The 17,423-nt window shown below is 37.8% G+C and overlaps 1 protein-coding gene across 1 annotated transcript; it reads left to right on the top strand.

The window, feature by feature from the left end:
• The first annotated feature begins 6,513 nt into the window (after positions 1–6,513).
• LOC127131484 (uncharacterized) lies at positions 6,514–7,011 on the top strand. The gene has a single exon (XM_051060405.1). The coding sequence runs from the start codon at positions 6,514–6,516 to the stop codon at positions 7,009–7,011; it is 498 nt and encodes a 165-aa protein (XP_050916362.1).
• The last annotated feature ends 10,412 nt before the right edge of the window (positions 7,012–17,423 follow it).

Here is a 17,423-nt window from a genome sequence, read left to right as displayed (position 1 = left end):
ATAAACAAGGAAAAATACTAAGGATGAAAATGGTGAATAGTGCCAGATAATCTCAACAAAAACTAGCATTACGAGCGATTAGTCAAATAATTCAGTTTTGGTGAATGATTAGCATGCACACAAGGTTCAAACAAGTTTATAGATGAGTGTTTCTTGGTTATTTATGGTTATCAAGAGCTTGATTAAATCCTCTACAATATTGATCAATTCATTTTCATATTCACACAAAAACAATAACATAATTGCACAAAATAAGATGCAACAAAAAGATAAATAATTGGCATGGATTCAATATCAAAAGGTCGGTGTTTGGATAAGAAGAGAGAAGAATGGTGTAAATATGAACACACTAAGAAGAGAAGACAAAAATCACTATTTTGGTTACTATGAATCACCATAGGTTTCCCACAATTTTTACTTTCACTAAAAGAAACAATCATTTAAATAAGTGATGGGAAATTGGGTTTTTTATGGTTTGATTCTAAACAAGAAGGAAATTTGATTCTGATCAATCAGGACAAAATAAAAAAGAGACACTTTTTAAAGCAAATGATTTGAACCATTATATGTACTTGATTCAAATCAAATGAGGTTATGATTTGAATCATGTTTAATTTTTTATCCGAATACATTGATCCAAAATGTAATTCCAATTTTCAATGGATGAATGATTCGAATCAAATATAACAAATGATCTGAAAGAAATAAAAAAACATCAAAATTAAAATGTTCTAACTTGTGATTCAAGCTACTCATGTGGAAATGACAAAACAGTAACTTTCATAGGCTCAAAATGGAAATAACCAACAAAGATCAAATGAATATATATGTTATACAAAGGGTTCTTAGTGGTACAATTATGTAGCCGAAACAATTACAATAAAATGGAAAGAAAGTTTACAATCACAGAGATAAATTAAAATAGCATACAAATTATAAATACGCAATGAAACAATAGTTGAATTGTAAAATATAAAAACACAAAAGATACTCAAAGTATTAAATGATACGAAATGATACTATGTACTTTCAGGCTCTTTATGGATTGAAACAAGCTCACATACCTTGGTATGAGAGACACATGATTTCTCACTAGTAATGGTTGTAACAAGTATTTTTCACTCTCTTGGAACTAAGACAACTTTAGTGAAGAATAAGAAAATATAAAAAAAAAGAGTAAAAAATAATATAGTATAGTTTCAATTTCAAAAACCGGTGTAAAATGGAATAAGGAGAAGCCTCCTTTATATAGGAAATAATTTGGCTATTAAAGAAAATAATCCATGGGCCAAATAAAATGATTTAATTGATTAAATCATCACTCGATCTATTAAATCCCTAAAAAAGGAAGCAACCCTAATCCAGAAAAGGAAAACCTACAATACTTACATGTTTTAATAGATTAAGCCTGTTATAATAAATTAAGAAATAATTTACATTGCTCTAATCAATTAGACCTTATCCTTAATAAATTAGACAGTGTAAAAACTTTCCCAATTGATTCTAAATACTTCTTAATCATTTCAACACATGCCTTGATAGGTTTTCAAGAGATTTTGAGAAATAAAAGAAGTTTTAAGAGACTTCTCTCTCTCTCTCTCTCTCTCTCTCTCTCTCTCTCTCTCTCTTTGTGTGGGTGTGTGGGTGGGTGTGGGGGGGTGCTTTCCTTAGTATGTTGATAATTAATCTTATACCTTTACATTACAGTTATCACTCAGAAATGTCCTAAGTGCAAGATCACACGAGCTTTCACACTTTCTCTCTTTCACACATTTGAAGCTTCAGGTTTCCTTGCTTGATTCATTATTAATTTATCACTTCATACAAAACCTGATCTTCTAACTAATGAGGCTTGATATAACTTCTTTGATCAGAGGCCATCATCAGAGGTTGTTGGACCCGAGGTCATCAAAGACTTCACCAAGCTTTGTTTGATTTTAGGTTGTCATCATCAAAACCACCAAGGTCATTTGACGATTGTACATAGTTGTAACTACAAGGACATAGATCCGTAATTTTAAATATTGATGACATTGTTAACTAATTTAAGAGCATCATGATTTAGGGATTTAGTGAGAAATCGTGAGGGAAATTTCTAATTTGGTTTTTATAAGAGTGTTGGTTAGTCAACCGTGCTACATGCATATATCAAAACTCGTTTAAATGACATCAAGTTGTATTGGTCATTGTTTTGGGTTGGACAAATACTCAATAAGACCGACCCAAACCATAGGTTCAATCCAACCACAAGTGCTCATTTAGCTCGCGAACATGCATACATCCACATCGAAGCACCACACTAAAGCAGACCTTCATCTCCATTCAAACCATTGATGCTCATACAATAACCTTGTGTATCTCACGTCAGGCAAAATGGTGACGCTTCTAGCCTTAACACCTATATAAGTGTGATTTTGAGTCATGCTCAAGCAAATATTCATTCACACACTTGCAAAGTTCCACCTATCTCATTTTATTAACTTGGGCCTTGGAGTGTTAATCTTGCAAGTACCCTCTCTCTGATCACTAGAGACATCTAGCATCACGTGGAAGCCTTTCCATGGAGGTCATCTTCAACCTACTACTCGTATTTTGTTCCACTACGAAATAATGGTGCCATATTTGAGAATCGTCTATTGATTCTCACAAATTACCATCACATTTTCTCGATCTCTTCCATTGCACCACTGCAATCGCTTCTGTTAGTCGTTCCAAACACCGTAACTGTTTCTATTTCCAAGTTTTGGTCATTGTTAACCTTATCGAAACCATTTTATAAAATCATCTCAAACGACAAGATCCAAGGTGACTCAATCTATGATACACTACTACATAATTCTTGCACCTCACGTTTGATCACCACTTTATATGCTCCAAGACATTGTGACGTCAGTTCTCTCTCTTATGAAGGAAGAACCCCCACAACAACAAGATTCACAAGCTCCTATCATATTCACTTTTCCAGTTGCAACACAATGTTATTTCTAATTTCTCAACTGATCGAACATGAATATCTTCAACCTTCACCATTCTAGTAGCAATTTTCATTTCATCTATCGCACCAACCTCAAATTCAATCGCCATTCGAATCTTTTGGATAAAATCAGCTACACAACCTCTAACTCAAAGCAACACTAAGAATGCATGATGCCAATGAACTTGTGAATCTCCTCGACAAAAGACTCCTTTAAATATTAAAAAATCCATATAATATTTAAAAATTTAAAAATTTATATTATAAATATTTAGAAATTCAAACTAAAAAAGCTGAAAAGTCAATAAAATCCTATGAAATCTTTTTTTTTTAAATTGTATTCATAAAATGGCAAGTTGGGTTGTGGTCTTGTGTCCGCCTATCCGCTCAGTCTGCCATGCTTTAAACTTATCCGCCTTAAATCCGCCAAAAAAGGGGAGGATTGGTCCGCCAACCCGCCAACCTAATTATCAAGCACTTAAAATATTTATTATAGTCGGTTGAAGATTAACTCTTGTTGATGGTTCTATGTTATACATTTATTTGTGAATATATGTAATATGCTTTATAAAAAAATTGTTCTAAAAAGTAAGTCAAAAATCTAATTGAAATGCAAAATCTATTAATAAAATGAAAAATAAATAAATAAATAAGTGGGCAAGTCTGCAAGTCTACTATCCCATCATCTTGGCGGAACAAACAACTTTTGTAAGTCGAATTTCATTTGACAGACTTGTTTGTCCCATCCTGTTTTTGGTGGGCTTCGGGCGGGACAAGGCGAGGTGAATACATCCTCTAAATTAAAATAATTTTATAATTTTAAAATAAAATTAATATTTAATTTAATTTATTGGTACATCCTTAATTAAGCTCCACGACTAAATAATTAAAAGTTATTAAATTAAAAGTAATAGAAGTTCCACTTAATAAATATGTATAATATGCCCTTAAAAATGTTATTAAATTAAAAATAATAGAAGTTCCACTTAATAAATATGTATAATATGCCCTTAAAAATGTTATTAAATGGATTCACATAATAATTTTAAATTGAATGTTATGACAGCCAATTTAAATTTATTCGGTGAGTGTATCATAATTATACATATGTGATGCTTATAAATGATTATAGCTTTTCTAAAAGATATTAATTTATATATATTGATATTTTATTTACATTAATCTAACTAATATATAATATTTGAACTATCTCACATACCCGTTATATATGATTAAAGTAAAACTAATTTTTACAAAAGTTTAATAACTATGAATTATTTTTAGTGTAAAAATATATACAATGAAAATGCATATTAACTAAATCCATATATATATATATATATATATATATATATATATATATATATATATATATATATATATATATATATATATATATATATATAAACAACATCAATGAATACTTATAGTAATCATATTGAATCCTAAGCACAGTCTTTGGAATATCATCAGTCTTCACTCGAATTTGATGATAATCTCATCTCAACACAAGCTATAACCAACTGATCCATAATATCATCGATTCTAGGAAGAGGATACTTATTCTTAATCGTAACTTTATTCATTTGTCGGTAATCAACAAATAACCTCATGCTATCATCTTTCTTTTTCACCAACAACATTGGCGATCCCTGCGGTGACACATTAGGTCTGACAAACTTCTTCTCAAACAGATCTTCTAACTAGTTCTTCAGCTCACTCAACTCTAATGCAGACATCTGTTAGCTCATAATTTCGACGCCCACTGTAGAATTACCAAAAGGGAAATCCCATGTGGAGATGTTTCGACCATGTGAATATGTTTCAACCGGATATGGTATTAAGGAGATTGAGTCAAAAGTCCCTGGGTGATAAGGGCCAGCGTGCAGTCAGGACTTAGAAATATTTCTTCAAATGTTTGAAGATGGTTTTCGATTGGAGATTCAAAATTCAAATAAAGAAGGGAACTTTGCTCTTATCTGAAATTGTTGAAGGTACACGTGGGTCATAATGGATAGTTGCATCCATGCAAAGTGCCATGTGTCTCGACGTGATTGAAGGGCCGTTAGAAACGGTTATTTCGATTGAGTATAAATAAAGGGTCTTAGTGTTAGGATCAATGTGTGTCAAAGTGTGTACAAAGTCTATAAAATTTACCAAGTACCCGTGTGAAGAGAAACCGTAAATTAAGAAATGTATGTTTCTTTACACCATTGTCAGTTATTTTGAAGCAATACAATTTACCTTTACTTTTCCAGAAATACATCTTTTTACTTCTTTATTTCAAACAGTCTTAATACTTCTTTATTTCGAACATTTGCATTTGCTACTTGATTATCATCAGTTCTTTTACGGTTTTTCTCTTTAATTTATATTAGTCTATTATTGTCTAGGTTTTAATCACCAGTACCATAGATACTGTCGAAGTGTTCATATTTACTAGAATTCACTTTAAAAACAGTTAGCCCATGTCCTAGGATCAATCTGATTGATCCTGTGAGTAACAAAATTAAGTAATTTGGAAGATCAGCAGTTGTTTATAAATTTTCACGGTAAACAAATTGGCACACCCAGTGGGACAGTGCTAACGTTTTTTTTTCGGAATTGCTTTTATTTCTGGTTGTTAATTCATTTCCCCCTTTTTCGGAAAGAGTTCGTTGTATGTTATTAAGGAGTGGTAAAGTAGCCATAAATAACGAACAAAGACCAAGGAGAGAATCCCCTATGAGAATGGTGAATTTAAATGCACCAGATAACCAAAATTTTCAAAATCCATCAACCAACAACATAGCACCCCCTTCTTCCTCGATAGGGGCGAACATGGCCATAATGCACGTGTCTGAAATAGTTCCATCTATGGAGAGTTCGATGCTAACGGATTCGATCTCCCATACTGAATCGATTTTAACTTACATCGGGCATATGAGGCTTCCACATACTCCCCCACCTATTGGAAATATTCCAAACATGCCTTTGGTACCCCCTGGTTTCTCGATACCATTTGGTGGTCGAGAACAACCATATGGAATGCCAACTTCAGTGATGGCCAGTTTACACAATGTCGGTTCGACTTTCTCAGAACCAGTGGTTAACATAAACTATCCAGTACAAGGGTCTGAAGTTAACATGGGTCAAAATAACCAATCTTCAGGTTTGAGACACCAGACACAATTACCTAGAATAGCTCTGCAATCGTGTGGAGACAACAGTTGGACGAAAGTAACCATGAGATGGTCCAAATGTTGACCCAAACATTGACCACCGTATTAAATCCTCTGATTCAAAATATGGCTCAGTCGAATCAACAGATAATAGTGCAGGTGGCGCGAATGTCTGAATTCCTGGGTGTACCACAACCCCAACGACACCCTCCTAGGGATTGGGTAAGAGAAAACCAGGGGGAAACATTCGAAGAAGACCTTACTATCAACCAGACCCCACAAAATCAATTGCAACCAGAGATGGTAAATCAAGAAGTAGGAGTTGTACCCCTTAGGATCGAACCAAAAATACCCAGAGAAAGGGAACCAAGGGTAGTAATGGTAAATAGAAACCAAAACGCCAATGATATCATACGGCAAGTTCAACATGACGATTTATCAGTAGATAATAATCTAGCATCCATGGTCGAGAGAATTATGGTTCGAAATGGGGTAAACTTTGGCCTTCGAAGGCCGAATTATACATCAGCTCTGTCAAAGTATATCTTACAGGCAGAAGCACCCCCTAGAACAAAAATTCCCAAATTCACTAAGTTTTCTGGGGATACTACTGAATCCACTGTCGAACACGTGGCTAGATATTTAATTGAGGTAGGAGACATGTTAAACAATGAGAACCTTAGGATAAAGTTTTTCCCAAGTTCTCTCACAAAGATAGCCTTCACATGGTTCACCACCTTGCCACAATGTTCGATCCACACTTGGAATCAACTAGAGAGAATGTTCCATGAGCAGTTTTACATGGTACAAACAAAGATAAGTCTGAAGGAATTGGCTAGTATTAAACGAAAGTTTACTGAGACAATTGATGACTGATCAGTCTCCAATTCTACTTGTTTTCTGACACTCATTCGACACCTTTGTACGAAGTCGGTAACACATTAGTCTACTTATTTTATTGTTTTGTTTAGTAATTTAGATGTTTTGCATTGTTGTTTCTGTTAAGAGTCCCACATTGGACAATATATGGCCTGAACATGTGTTTATAAATGGTTGCAGTCCTCACTCTACCAACCGGTTTTGTAGGGTTGAGTTAGGCCCAATCACACATTCTTAACATGGTATCAGAACCTCGTTTAAGATCCAGTGGACCACCCACCATTTATTTCCACGCTCCAGATGTCCGATATTGGGCGTGAGGGGGTGTGTTAAGAGTCCCACATTGGACAATATATGGCCTGCACATGTGTTTATAAATGGGGCCAGTCCTCACTCTACCAACCAGTTTTGTAGGGTTGAGTTAGGCCCAATCATGTTAAGAATGTTTGGTTTGGGCCTAACTCAACCCTACAAAACTGGTTGGTAGAGTGAGGATTGTCCCCACTTATAAACACATGTTCAGGCCATATATTGTCCGATGTGGGACTCTTCACACACCCCCTCACGCCCAGGACTGGACATCTGGAGCATGGAAATAAATGGTGGGTGGCCCGATAGCGGAAACCAAAGTAGGTGGCCCACCGGATCTTAGACGAGGCTCTGATACCATGTTAAGAATGTTTGGTTTGGGCCTAACTCAACCCTACAAAACTGGTTGGTAGAGTGAGGACTGTCCCCACTTATAAACACATGTTTAGGCCATATATTTTCCAATGTCGGACTCTTAACACACCCCCTCACGCCCAGGACCGGACATCTGGAGCATGGAAATAAATGGTGGGTGGTCCACTGGATCTTAAACGAGGTTCTGATACCATGTTAAGAATGTGTGATTGGGCCTAACTCAACCCTACAAAAACGGTTGGTAGAGTGAGGACTGCCCCCATTTATAAACACATGTTCAGGCCATATATTGTCCAATGTGGGACTCTTAACACACCCCCTCACGCCCAGGACTGGACATCTGGAGCATGGAAATAAATGGTGGGTGGTCCACTAGATCTTAAAAGAGGTTCTGATACCATGTTAAAAATGTGTGATTGGGCCTAACTCAACCCTATAAAACCTGAAATTCTGGCGTAGTCAGTATTCAGATGTTCTACTTCAAGTCACGACATCTGATCTAACATTGTACCTATTACAGCAAGACAGTTATTACACTTTGTACTAATGTGCACCTTTTCACAGTGTCACGACCTCTCCTTCTATGTCATCCTAGAAAGGAGGAACCCTTAGTTATGTGCACCATAACCTTCCCTTCTGTCGTTTTCCTACACAGATATCAGCACGATGTCTCAATCCTGTTTTGAACATCATCTGTTACATTGTTCCAGTTTGTTGGTCATGTACTTGTATTTCGTAAATTAAAGGTTGTAACAAGTTAAACTAATCTTCACTTATTAAGGAGCTAGAAAATAGATTATTTGCCAGGTTCATTAATTGTAGCTTAGTTGTTAGTTTCCTAGATTTTAGATCAGCTGGTGGATTCCTGAAGAATAGCCTGAGAAAAATCCTGAAACAGAAAACTAACCATCCAACAATTTAGCATATGCAGTGAGGAGTGAATGTCACAACATTCCGTTTGACATCCAAGTCCAGAACCATATGCTAAGTCTGTTTGGTTCCTGAAAACAGACTGAGCTAAATTTGTTGTACTGTAAAAGACCAACCAGTCTCTACATCAGTATTAGCTTTCTGGAAGAACTGTCAAGACACCCAGTTTGACAGGTTCACAATGATTTTTTGGCCAGGTCTGTGATGATTTTGAAATCCAGACTTCACTACATACTGAACTGAGATCATCAGCTTATTATACAGTATGTGCTGTTGTTGATGAATGTCAAAACATTCTGCTTGACATTCCAACAGAAGGCTATGTATCAGGTCTGCTATTATCTTGCTGAACAGACTGAATTACATGCTCAGTTTGGCAGACATGATTATATCATACAGAAGGAAAACAAACACAAGAAATTGTTAACCCAGTTCAGTCCAACATGACCTACATCTGGGGGCTACCAAGCCAGGAAGAAGATCCACTATTAGTAGTATCAATTCAGAGTTAAACTCCCCCGTTTACAACTCATCACTTAATCCCTACCCAATGCAATCTATACCTAGGAACTCCTAGATAGAAACCTCCAGTTTCCATTCCTATCACTACAAATACAATGTAATGTGCAAACACCTTGAACTTGCTTCACAGCTTCATTCAAGAACATAATTACTCTTGCCTACAGGCTTTGAGTAACAAACACTCTCAGGTTTACCACTGAGAAACACATGGTACCCTTCCCACAGATTGGGAGGTTTACCTTACACACACCCCTAAAAATTCATTCTAAGAGGCTTACAAAGACTAGATTACAATCAACTATTTATAACCTAATCACCCAACTGGATTTGGGCCTTCAGAAAATTGCAGCAGACTTGTTCTTTGCTGTTGCAACTTCAGCAGAAAAATTCTGCTACAAACAAGGTCTTCAAGTTCCTAAACTCTCTCCATATATATCTCCATATTTAGAGCCTATATATATTCTGATTGAGTCTTCAAGACCTCCACCTGGGAGTTAGGATATTCACCAGATATCCTTGCTGATCCCAGAACATATACTGAATTAATTAATTCAGTTTTCTACACATGTGCGATGTCACAGACCTGATGTCGTGACATCGTACATGACATGTTGGTCCAGATGTTGAATTTCTTCAACCCAACATATTAAAACAACAGAGATGATTCCATTATTTGTTTTCTATAATTACTGCCAATCCTAAGGAATCAACAATCTCCCCCTTTGGTAAATTTTAGCTAAAACAAATAAGCCTCTGTCATTCTCTCCACCACCACAAACACTTATGTTGGTGTACATTAGGAGGTAGAGGAACAAGACTCAGTTGTTCCAGAACCCTTCCCTTCAACAGGAGAGCTTCCTGAAGAGTATGTAATCAGGATGTTCCGGGCCCGTCGGAAGAAGAAAATTTGACAGTACAATAGTTCTGACACAGCCACCTGTGTTGTCCAACACGGGCCGTGTCAGGAGAAGACACTTGGAAGAGGAAAACAGGGAGCTGACGCGGGTGCCCGTGTCAGCTGACACGGCCCGTGTCAGTCTCCCTGAAGAGGCGTGTCAAGCCTTTCACACCAGAAGCCCAACACGGCCTGTCGTGTTGCCTGACATGGCCAGTGTTGGCTTGGACACTTGATTTTCCAGTTTTTTGTTGTTTTTGGCATGGCTTATCCCGGAGGGCATTCTGGACTTTTGCTAGATAAAAATTGTCATCCGTAACTATTTACATGAGATTTGAATATGGAGAAAGGGACTTTTCATGATCAAAATTAGAGATGATAAAGATTGAAGTAGTGGAATGCGACGAAGAACGGAGATCCTTCAAGAGCGAATACGATTGAAGATCAACGAAATTTTGAACTTTTTATGCGTGAAAATATTTATTTTGTTTTATTTTCCCATACAGTGAATTTTACAAAACCCAAACTAGTACTTTTGTTCAATTGAGTGATTGTTTACACATATATTGATGCGCAATCCTCGAGATCGATCTTTGGGAAACACCCCTCTTATTACTACATCGGCAAAATAGTACACTTGCTATTTTCCCGATCAAGTTTTTGGTGCCGTTGCCGGGGATTGTCAAATATAAGTTTAAAATTATCTCAATTAAAATTTTGTTGCTCTGCAACTAAAATTTATTTTCCGTTATTTTGAATATTTTATTTCGATTATATCAACTGATTTGTGTCTGATATTTGTATGCGAGGTAAGGCCTCAACTGATTTTCCTTTTGACGCAAAAATCGAGAGAACCTTGCGGGCAAGACTCAGACAAGCTCGATTAGCCAGATTGGAATCAGACGAAGAACAACTTTCCATCCATTCAAGTTCAGATTCAGGTTCTGATAGAGAGATCGAAACTATGGCTGATGTTCCACCGCCACCAGAAAGACTGTTGGGAGACTACGGAGGTGCAAATGCACAAACCGGCAGATTAACTATTGTCAACCAACCAGTGAACGTGGCTAATTTCCAGGTGCACCAGAGTACCATTAATCAGCTTGAAAGGAAGCATTTTACTGGAAAAGTGAATGAAGATGCAAATAAGCATTTGCAGAGGTTTCTGACCATGAGCAACACTCTGAAAATTGATGGTCACACTGAAAAAGCCAAGAAATTGAGAATGTTCCCATTTACCTTAGTGGAAGAAGCTGAAGAATGGTTTTATTCTTTACCTTACGGTAGCATCACATCTTGAGAAGAAATGGAAAAAGCCTTCCTGAATGAGTATTTCCCAGCATCGGTATTTCTGCGGAAGAGGTATGAAATTCTGAATTTTAAGTAGAAGGACGGGGAAATTGGGAGATGCCTACAAGAGATTATAGAGAGTCCTAGTAGCCTATGCAACTCATAATATGGATGCAACTGAACAAATGCAGATGTTTACGAATGGTCTTAAAATAAATACCAAACAGCTGATTGATACTGCAGTCGGTGGTTCCACAAATTTTTCAACAGCCACCGGTATCAAGAAGATCATTCAAGCTATTGCTGCTAATGAGCACATGAAGTTGCTGAAGTTGATAAGAAGCTGAAAACTAATAAAATTCGTATTGAAGATACTATAGCTGCTGAAGTTGATAAGAAGCTGAAGGCGATGAATATAGGTACCCAACAGGTTGCGTAGGTCCAACCGGTTCCTACTGTCTGCTGTGAAATTTGTAGTGGTCCGCACCAAACTGTTTATTATTTTGCAACTCCGCAACAAGTGGAGGAAATCAAATTTTTGAAGCAGAATAATCCTTATTCTAACACGTATAACCCGGGTTGGAAGAATCATCCCAACTTCTCATGGAAAGACCAAAAAGGAATCGCTCCTCAACATGGCCAGTACCAAACTCAATATCAACAACAACATCAACAACAAGCCCTTAAGAAAGCTGATTGGGAAATTGCTATTGAAAGAATGGCAACTCATAATGTTCAATTTTAAGAAGAAATCCAAAATAATCAGAAAAACACCACAACATCCATAAAGAATCTTGAAGTCCAAATGGGTCAAATTGCTTCGAGTTCTCAAGCACAAGGTGCTTTACCTAGTGCAACAGTGACAAATCCTAGAGAGCAAAATATTGTGAGCGTGGTTACAACAAGAAATGGTAAATCGGATGAAATTGTCGAGGAAGTGGATGAAGAGGAAGACCAATTGATCGAAGTGGACCTTGAGATCAAAGAAAATGAAGTGGTCAGGGAAGAAGTGGTAGCACCGAAACCGGTTGTGAAAGAAACAACCATCGAGCCCAAGTCGGTTGTTAAGCTTTCCTTCCCCACTAGAAACAAGAAAAGAGGCCAACATGAGAAAAACTTTGAAAAATTCTTAGAGTTGCTCAAGAATCTGAAGATTAACATTCCTTTATTGGAGGCACTTGAACCAATGCCTACTTATGACAAGTTCATGAAGGATATCATTTCGAAGAGGCGTACCACCGACACTAACCCGATTATTCTAACCGAAACTTGTAGTGCTATTTTGCAGGGTATGAAGATTTCGATAAAGAAGAAAGATGGAGGAGCTGTCACCATCCCGTGCACTATTGGAGATAAGTCGTTCAACAAAGCTCTTATTGATTTGGGAGCTAGTGTGAGTCTCATGCCGTTATCCATTTACAAGAAGCTTGGTATAGGGGCTGTGCAAGATACCAGGATGACACTCCAATTTGCCGATCATTCGGTCAAGAAACCGTATGGCATTGTTGACGATGTTCTGGTGAAGATTGATAAGTTTGTATTCTCGGTGGATTTTGTAATTCTTGAAATGCCGAAATATGAAGAGATCCCTCTCATTCTAGGGAGACCCTTTTTGGAAACAGGACGGTGCTTGATAAACATAGAAGAAGGAATAATGACGTTGAAGGTTTATGATGAGGAATTGAAAATCGATGTTCGAAACACCATGAGGTACAGGGATGATATTTGTACCAGTCATACTATAGAGGTTCTAGATCAGGTGACGACATATGATAGTCCTTTGAATGCACCACAATCACCTTTGGAAAAAGTGTCGAGTTTGTCCATTTTCGGTTCTGATAAAGAAATGGACAACGGGGAATATGAAGTGCTAGCCTTATTAGACGCACAACCCCCGTGGAAAGGATCTCGACCACGCCGGTGGGAGGATTTACTCATACCTCAATCTAGTGAGGAGAATGAAGAACCAAAGAAGGGAACAGAGTTGAAACAACTTCCTGACAATCTTAAATATGTCTTTCTAGAACCAGAAGGAAAATGTTATGCTATCATAAACTCAAGCCTTCAGAATATCCAAGAGGAAAAGCTCATCCAAGTCTTGAAAAAGTACAAAAAATGCTATTGGATGGGAAATTGAAGATTTGAAGGGTATTAGCCCTACTGTGTGCATGCATAAAATTCTCATGGAAGACGACCACAAGCGGGTAGTCCAACCGCAGAGAAGACTCAATCCTGCAATGAAGGAAATAGTTTGGAAAGAAGTGGTGAAATTGTTAGATGCAGATCTTATATATCCCATTTCTGACAGTCCGTGGGTGAGCCCGGTGCATATTGTCCCTAAGAAAGGAGGAACCATCGTAATAAGGAATGAAAAAAATGAGTTAATTCCCACGCGGACAATAATCGGGTGGCGCGTTTGCATTGACTACAGAAGGTTGAACACAACAACTAGGAAGGACCATTTCCCTTTGCCATTTATTGACCAGATGTTGGAGAGGTTAGCCGGGTATGATTACTACTGTTTTCTAGATGGATACTCCGGGTATAATCATATTTATGTAGCGCCGGAAGACCAAGAAAAGACAACATTCACATGCCCGTATGGTGTTTTTGCTTACCGAAGAATGCCACTCGGGTTGTGTAATGCTCCAGCCACCTTCCAGCGATTCATGACTTCCATTTTCGCTGACATGCTCTAAAAGCATATGGAAGTCTTCATGGATGACTTCTCGCTCTTTGGATCCTCATTTGATAACTGTTTAACTAATCTCTCTCTTGTTTTAGACAGGTGCCAGAAAACGAATTTAATTTTGAAATGGGAGAAATTTCACTTCATTGTGCGTTAGGGGATAGTGTTGGGTCACAAAATTTCCTACAAGGGAATTGAAGTTGACCAAGCAAAGTGGAAGTGATATCTAAACTCCCACCCCCCGGTTAATGAGAAGGGTATCAGGAGTTTCTTAGGACACGCAGGTTTTTATCGCAGGTTCATAAGAGATTTCTCAAAAATTGCAAAACCGCTGACCACTCTATTGGTTAAAGATAAGGCGTTTCTGTTCAACAAAGAATGCACCATGGCCTTTGAGACATTGAAGAGCAAACTGATTTCAGCACCCATTGTTATTTCCCTCGATTAGTCTCTTTCATTTGAGATCATATGTGATGCTAGTGATATTGATGTAGGGACAGTCTTAGGACAGCGAAGAGAGAAGTTATTACATGTCATTTACTATGCTAGTCATGTCTTGAACCCGACACAGATGAACTACACAACCACTGAAAAATAGTTGTTGCCTGTGGTTTACGCTTTTGACAGGTTCAGGCAATATTTGTTAGGATCGAAGGTTGTAGTGTATACGGATCATGCCGCTTTGAAATATTTGTTTACTAAATAAGACTCCAAGCCGAGACTTCTCAGGTGGATCTTACTCCTCCAAGAATTTGATGTAGAGATCCAAGACAAAATAGGGTGTGAAAACACAGTGGCAGATCATCTATCCCGTATGTCACCTATTGAATAAACATAAGAAAAGAGACCGATAAAGGATGAGTTCGCTGATGAGCACATCCTCGCTGTTATTGGTATCTCGTGGTTCGCAGACTACGCGAATTATTTGGTGGGGGGTGTAATCCCCAACGATTTTGATTCTAACAAAAAGAAAAAGTTTGTTCATGATTGCAGGTTTTACTTGTGGGATAACCCATTCCTATACAAAAGAGGAGTGGATGGGGTGGTCAGAAGATGTGTCCCAAAGGAGGAGCAAAGGGATGTACTTAGAGCGTGTCATGATTCAGACAATGGAGGACACTTCAGTGGTGACCGAACAACGACCAAAGTTCTTCAATAAGGTCTATATTGACCCACATTGTTCAAAGATGCCCATGACATCGTCAAAGAATGCGACAGATGTCAAAGAACGGGGAATATTTCTAAGAGAAATCAAATGCCGCAAAAAGCTATACTGGAGGTTGAATTGTTTGATGTCTGGGGAATAGACTCATGGGACCGTTTCCACCATCCTGTGGGAAAAATTACATCTTGGTAGCAGTTGACTATGTATCAAAGTGGGTGGAAGCTGTGACATTGCCTACCAATGACTCTAAAGTGGTTGTGACATTTCTGAAGAACAATATTTTTTCGAGATCCGGGATGCCAAGAGCACTTATTAGCGATGAAGGCACTCACTTTTTGAACAAACTGATTGAGAATCTGCTAAAGAAGTATAATGTTAAACACAAGATCGCCACTCCGTATCACCCTCAAAAAGTGGCCAGGTCGAAGTGTCCAACATGAAGATAAAGCAAATATTGGAAAAGACTGTTTACGCATCTAGGAAAGACTGGGCATTAAAATTAGAAGATGCACTATAGGCGTACAAAACGGCTTTTAAAACACCCATAGGTATGTCTCTGTATCAGTTAGTTTATGGTAAAGCTTGTCACTTTCCACTATAGTTGGAGCACAAAGCATTTTGGGCATCTGTTAGATACCCAAAAGTGCTTATTAGAGCTATCATATGTGGGCATCTTTCACTCTTTTTCCTTGCTAAAACTGGCAAAACCACATTTGTTTTACATGGAATGCATTACATTGATAAACAAGCTTGGTGCCTTTGATTTGTGTGTTATTGTGCAGGAAAGACATGAACTAATTGAAAATAAAGACACAAGAAAATTGGCAAAGGAACCAAAGAATACAAGCATTTCATCAGCCTGCTCGCTAGGCGAGGCTGTGGCGAAGCAATGGTTCGCTAGGCGAGTTCCAGGCGAACAACTCCAGTAAATTGTCAAATTAATTCGCTAGGCGAGCTGAAGGCGAAGGTGGTAGCGAGTTCATTCTGTTTTGGTGAAAAACGCAGCCAGCACTCACTCGCTAGGCGAAGCTCTAGCGAGTCCCCAGCGAGCATTCCAGTAGCAAAACCTCTCAACCTCGCTGGGGCGAAGGTTGAAGCGTGTCCTTCGCTAGGCGAACATGACAGTTCAGCAGGCCCTGTTTTCTCTGGGCGCAGGGGCCTTTTGTGCCCATTTTAGACCCTCGCTAGGCGAGCCATTCTGCTCGCCTAGCGAACTTGACAGCCCAGCAGTGGTCTATAAGTAGCAGGTGCCACTTTTGAGCACCATACCTCATTTTTACCAACTTTTTCCACTTTTGTACTTTCTTCTAGATATTTTTGCAGCATTGTTCTTGGGATCTTTATGCCCTAGTTTTCATTTCTCTTCATCTTAGAACCATCTTCTACAAAAAGAAGGTGGATTCCCATCCAACTTCGATTATCCGACTTGGATGTTGATCAACCTTCTTTCCTTACTTGCCGACCAAGCTACCATGAAAATGAGTAGCTAAGTCATCCATTTGTCAAGGTTAGATGTAGGTGATTACTAGCTTTGTGTGTAAATGTAAGGATCCTCATATGTAAACTCTTTAACGGTAAATATATGATGAAAACTTTGTTTCTATTTAAAACTCTTTGTGTTGGTTTATGATCGAGAGATGTTTACCGACTCTTGACCTAGGTTTTCATCCAAACTTGTTTGTTAGCTAGAGATAGTAACGAATGATTTTGTTCACCATAAGGTTGAACCAAAAAGTTGTCATTTTGATAGATTGTGTTCGAGAGAAACAATGGATCAAAATGGCAAAACTCACAATATGTGTTCGAGAGAAACATATTGAGAGGACTTTGTGAAATGATTTATCATCTAAAGGAGTTTATAAGATTGTTGACCGAGCAAATACATGCAAAGTGATCATTGAAACCTAACTTTGACAATATTTCTCATTTAATCAAACCATAACTTTTACCGCAATTTATTACTTTTTATGCAAGATAACTTGATTAAAACCAAAACCCTATTGTTACATTGAGCTAAGATTAATACAACCATCGAACGGCGGTGATATCTTACAATCCCTGTGGATACGATAACAAAAACCCGACACGAAATATACTTTCCAATAAAATGGCGCCGTTGCCGGGGTTTGTAAATTGATATTGCGAGCATCGCAATGGTTGTTTAAGTTTTAGCTTGTGAATTTTTGACTTGTGCTTGTAATTTGTTTGGTTTAGTGTACAGCTTACGTTTTATG

This window comes from Lathyrus oleraceus, chromosome 3, assembly GCF_024323335.1.
Source record: "Lathyrus oleraceus cultivar Zhongwan6 chromosome 3, CAAS_Psat_ZW6_1.0, whole genome shotgun sequence".
NCBI lineage: Eukaryota > Viridiplantae > Streptophyta > Magnoliopsida > Fabales > Fabaceae > Lathyrus > Lathyrus oleraceus.
This window is presented reverse-complemented; position numbering and strand designations above follow the sequence as displayed.

Coding starts and splice junctions, on each gene's coding strand:
- LOC127131484 (XM_051060405.1), top strand. CDS start 6,514: ATGGTAAATAGAAACCAAAACGCCAATGATATCATACGGCAAGTTCAA.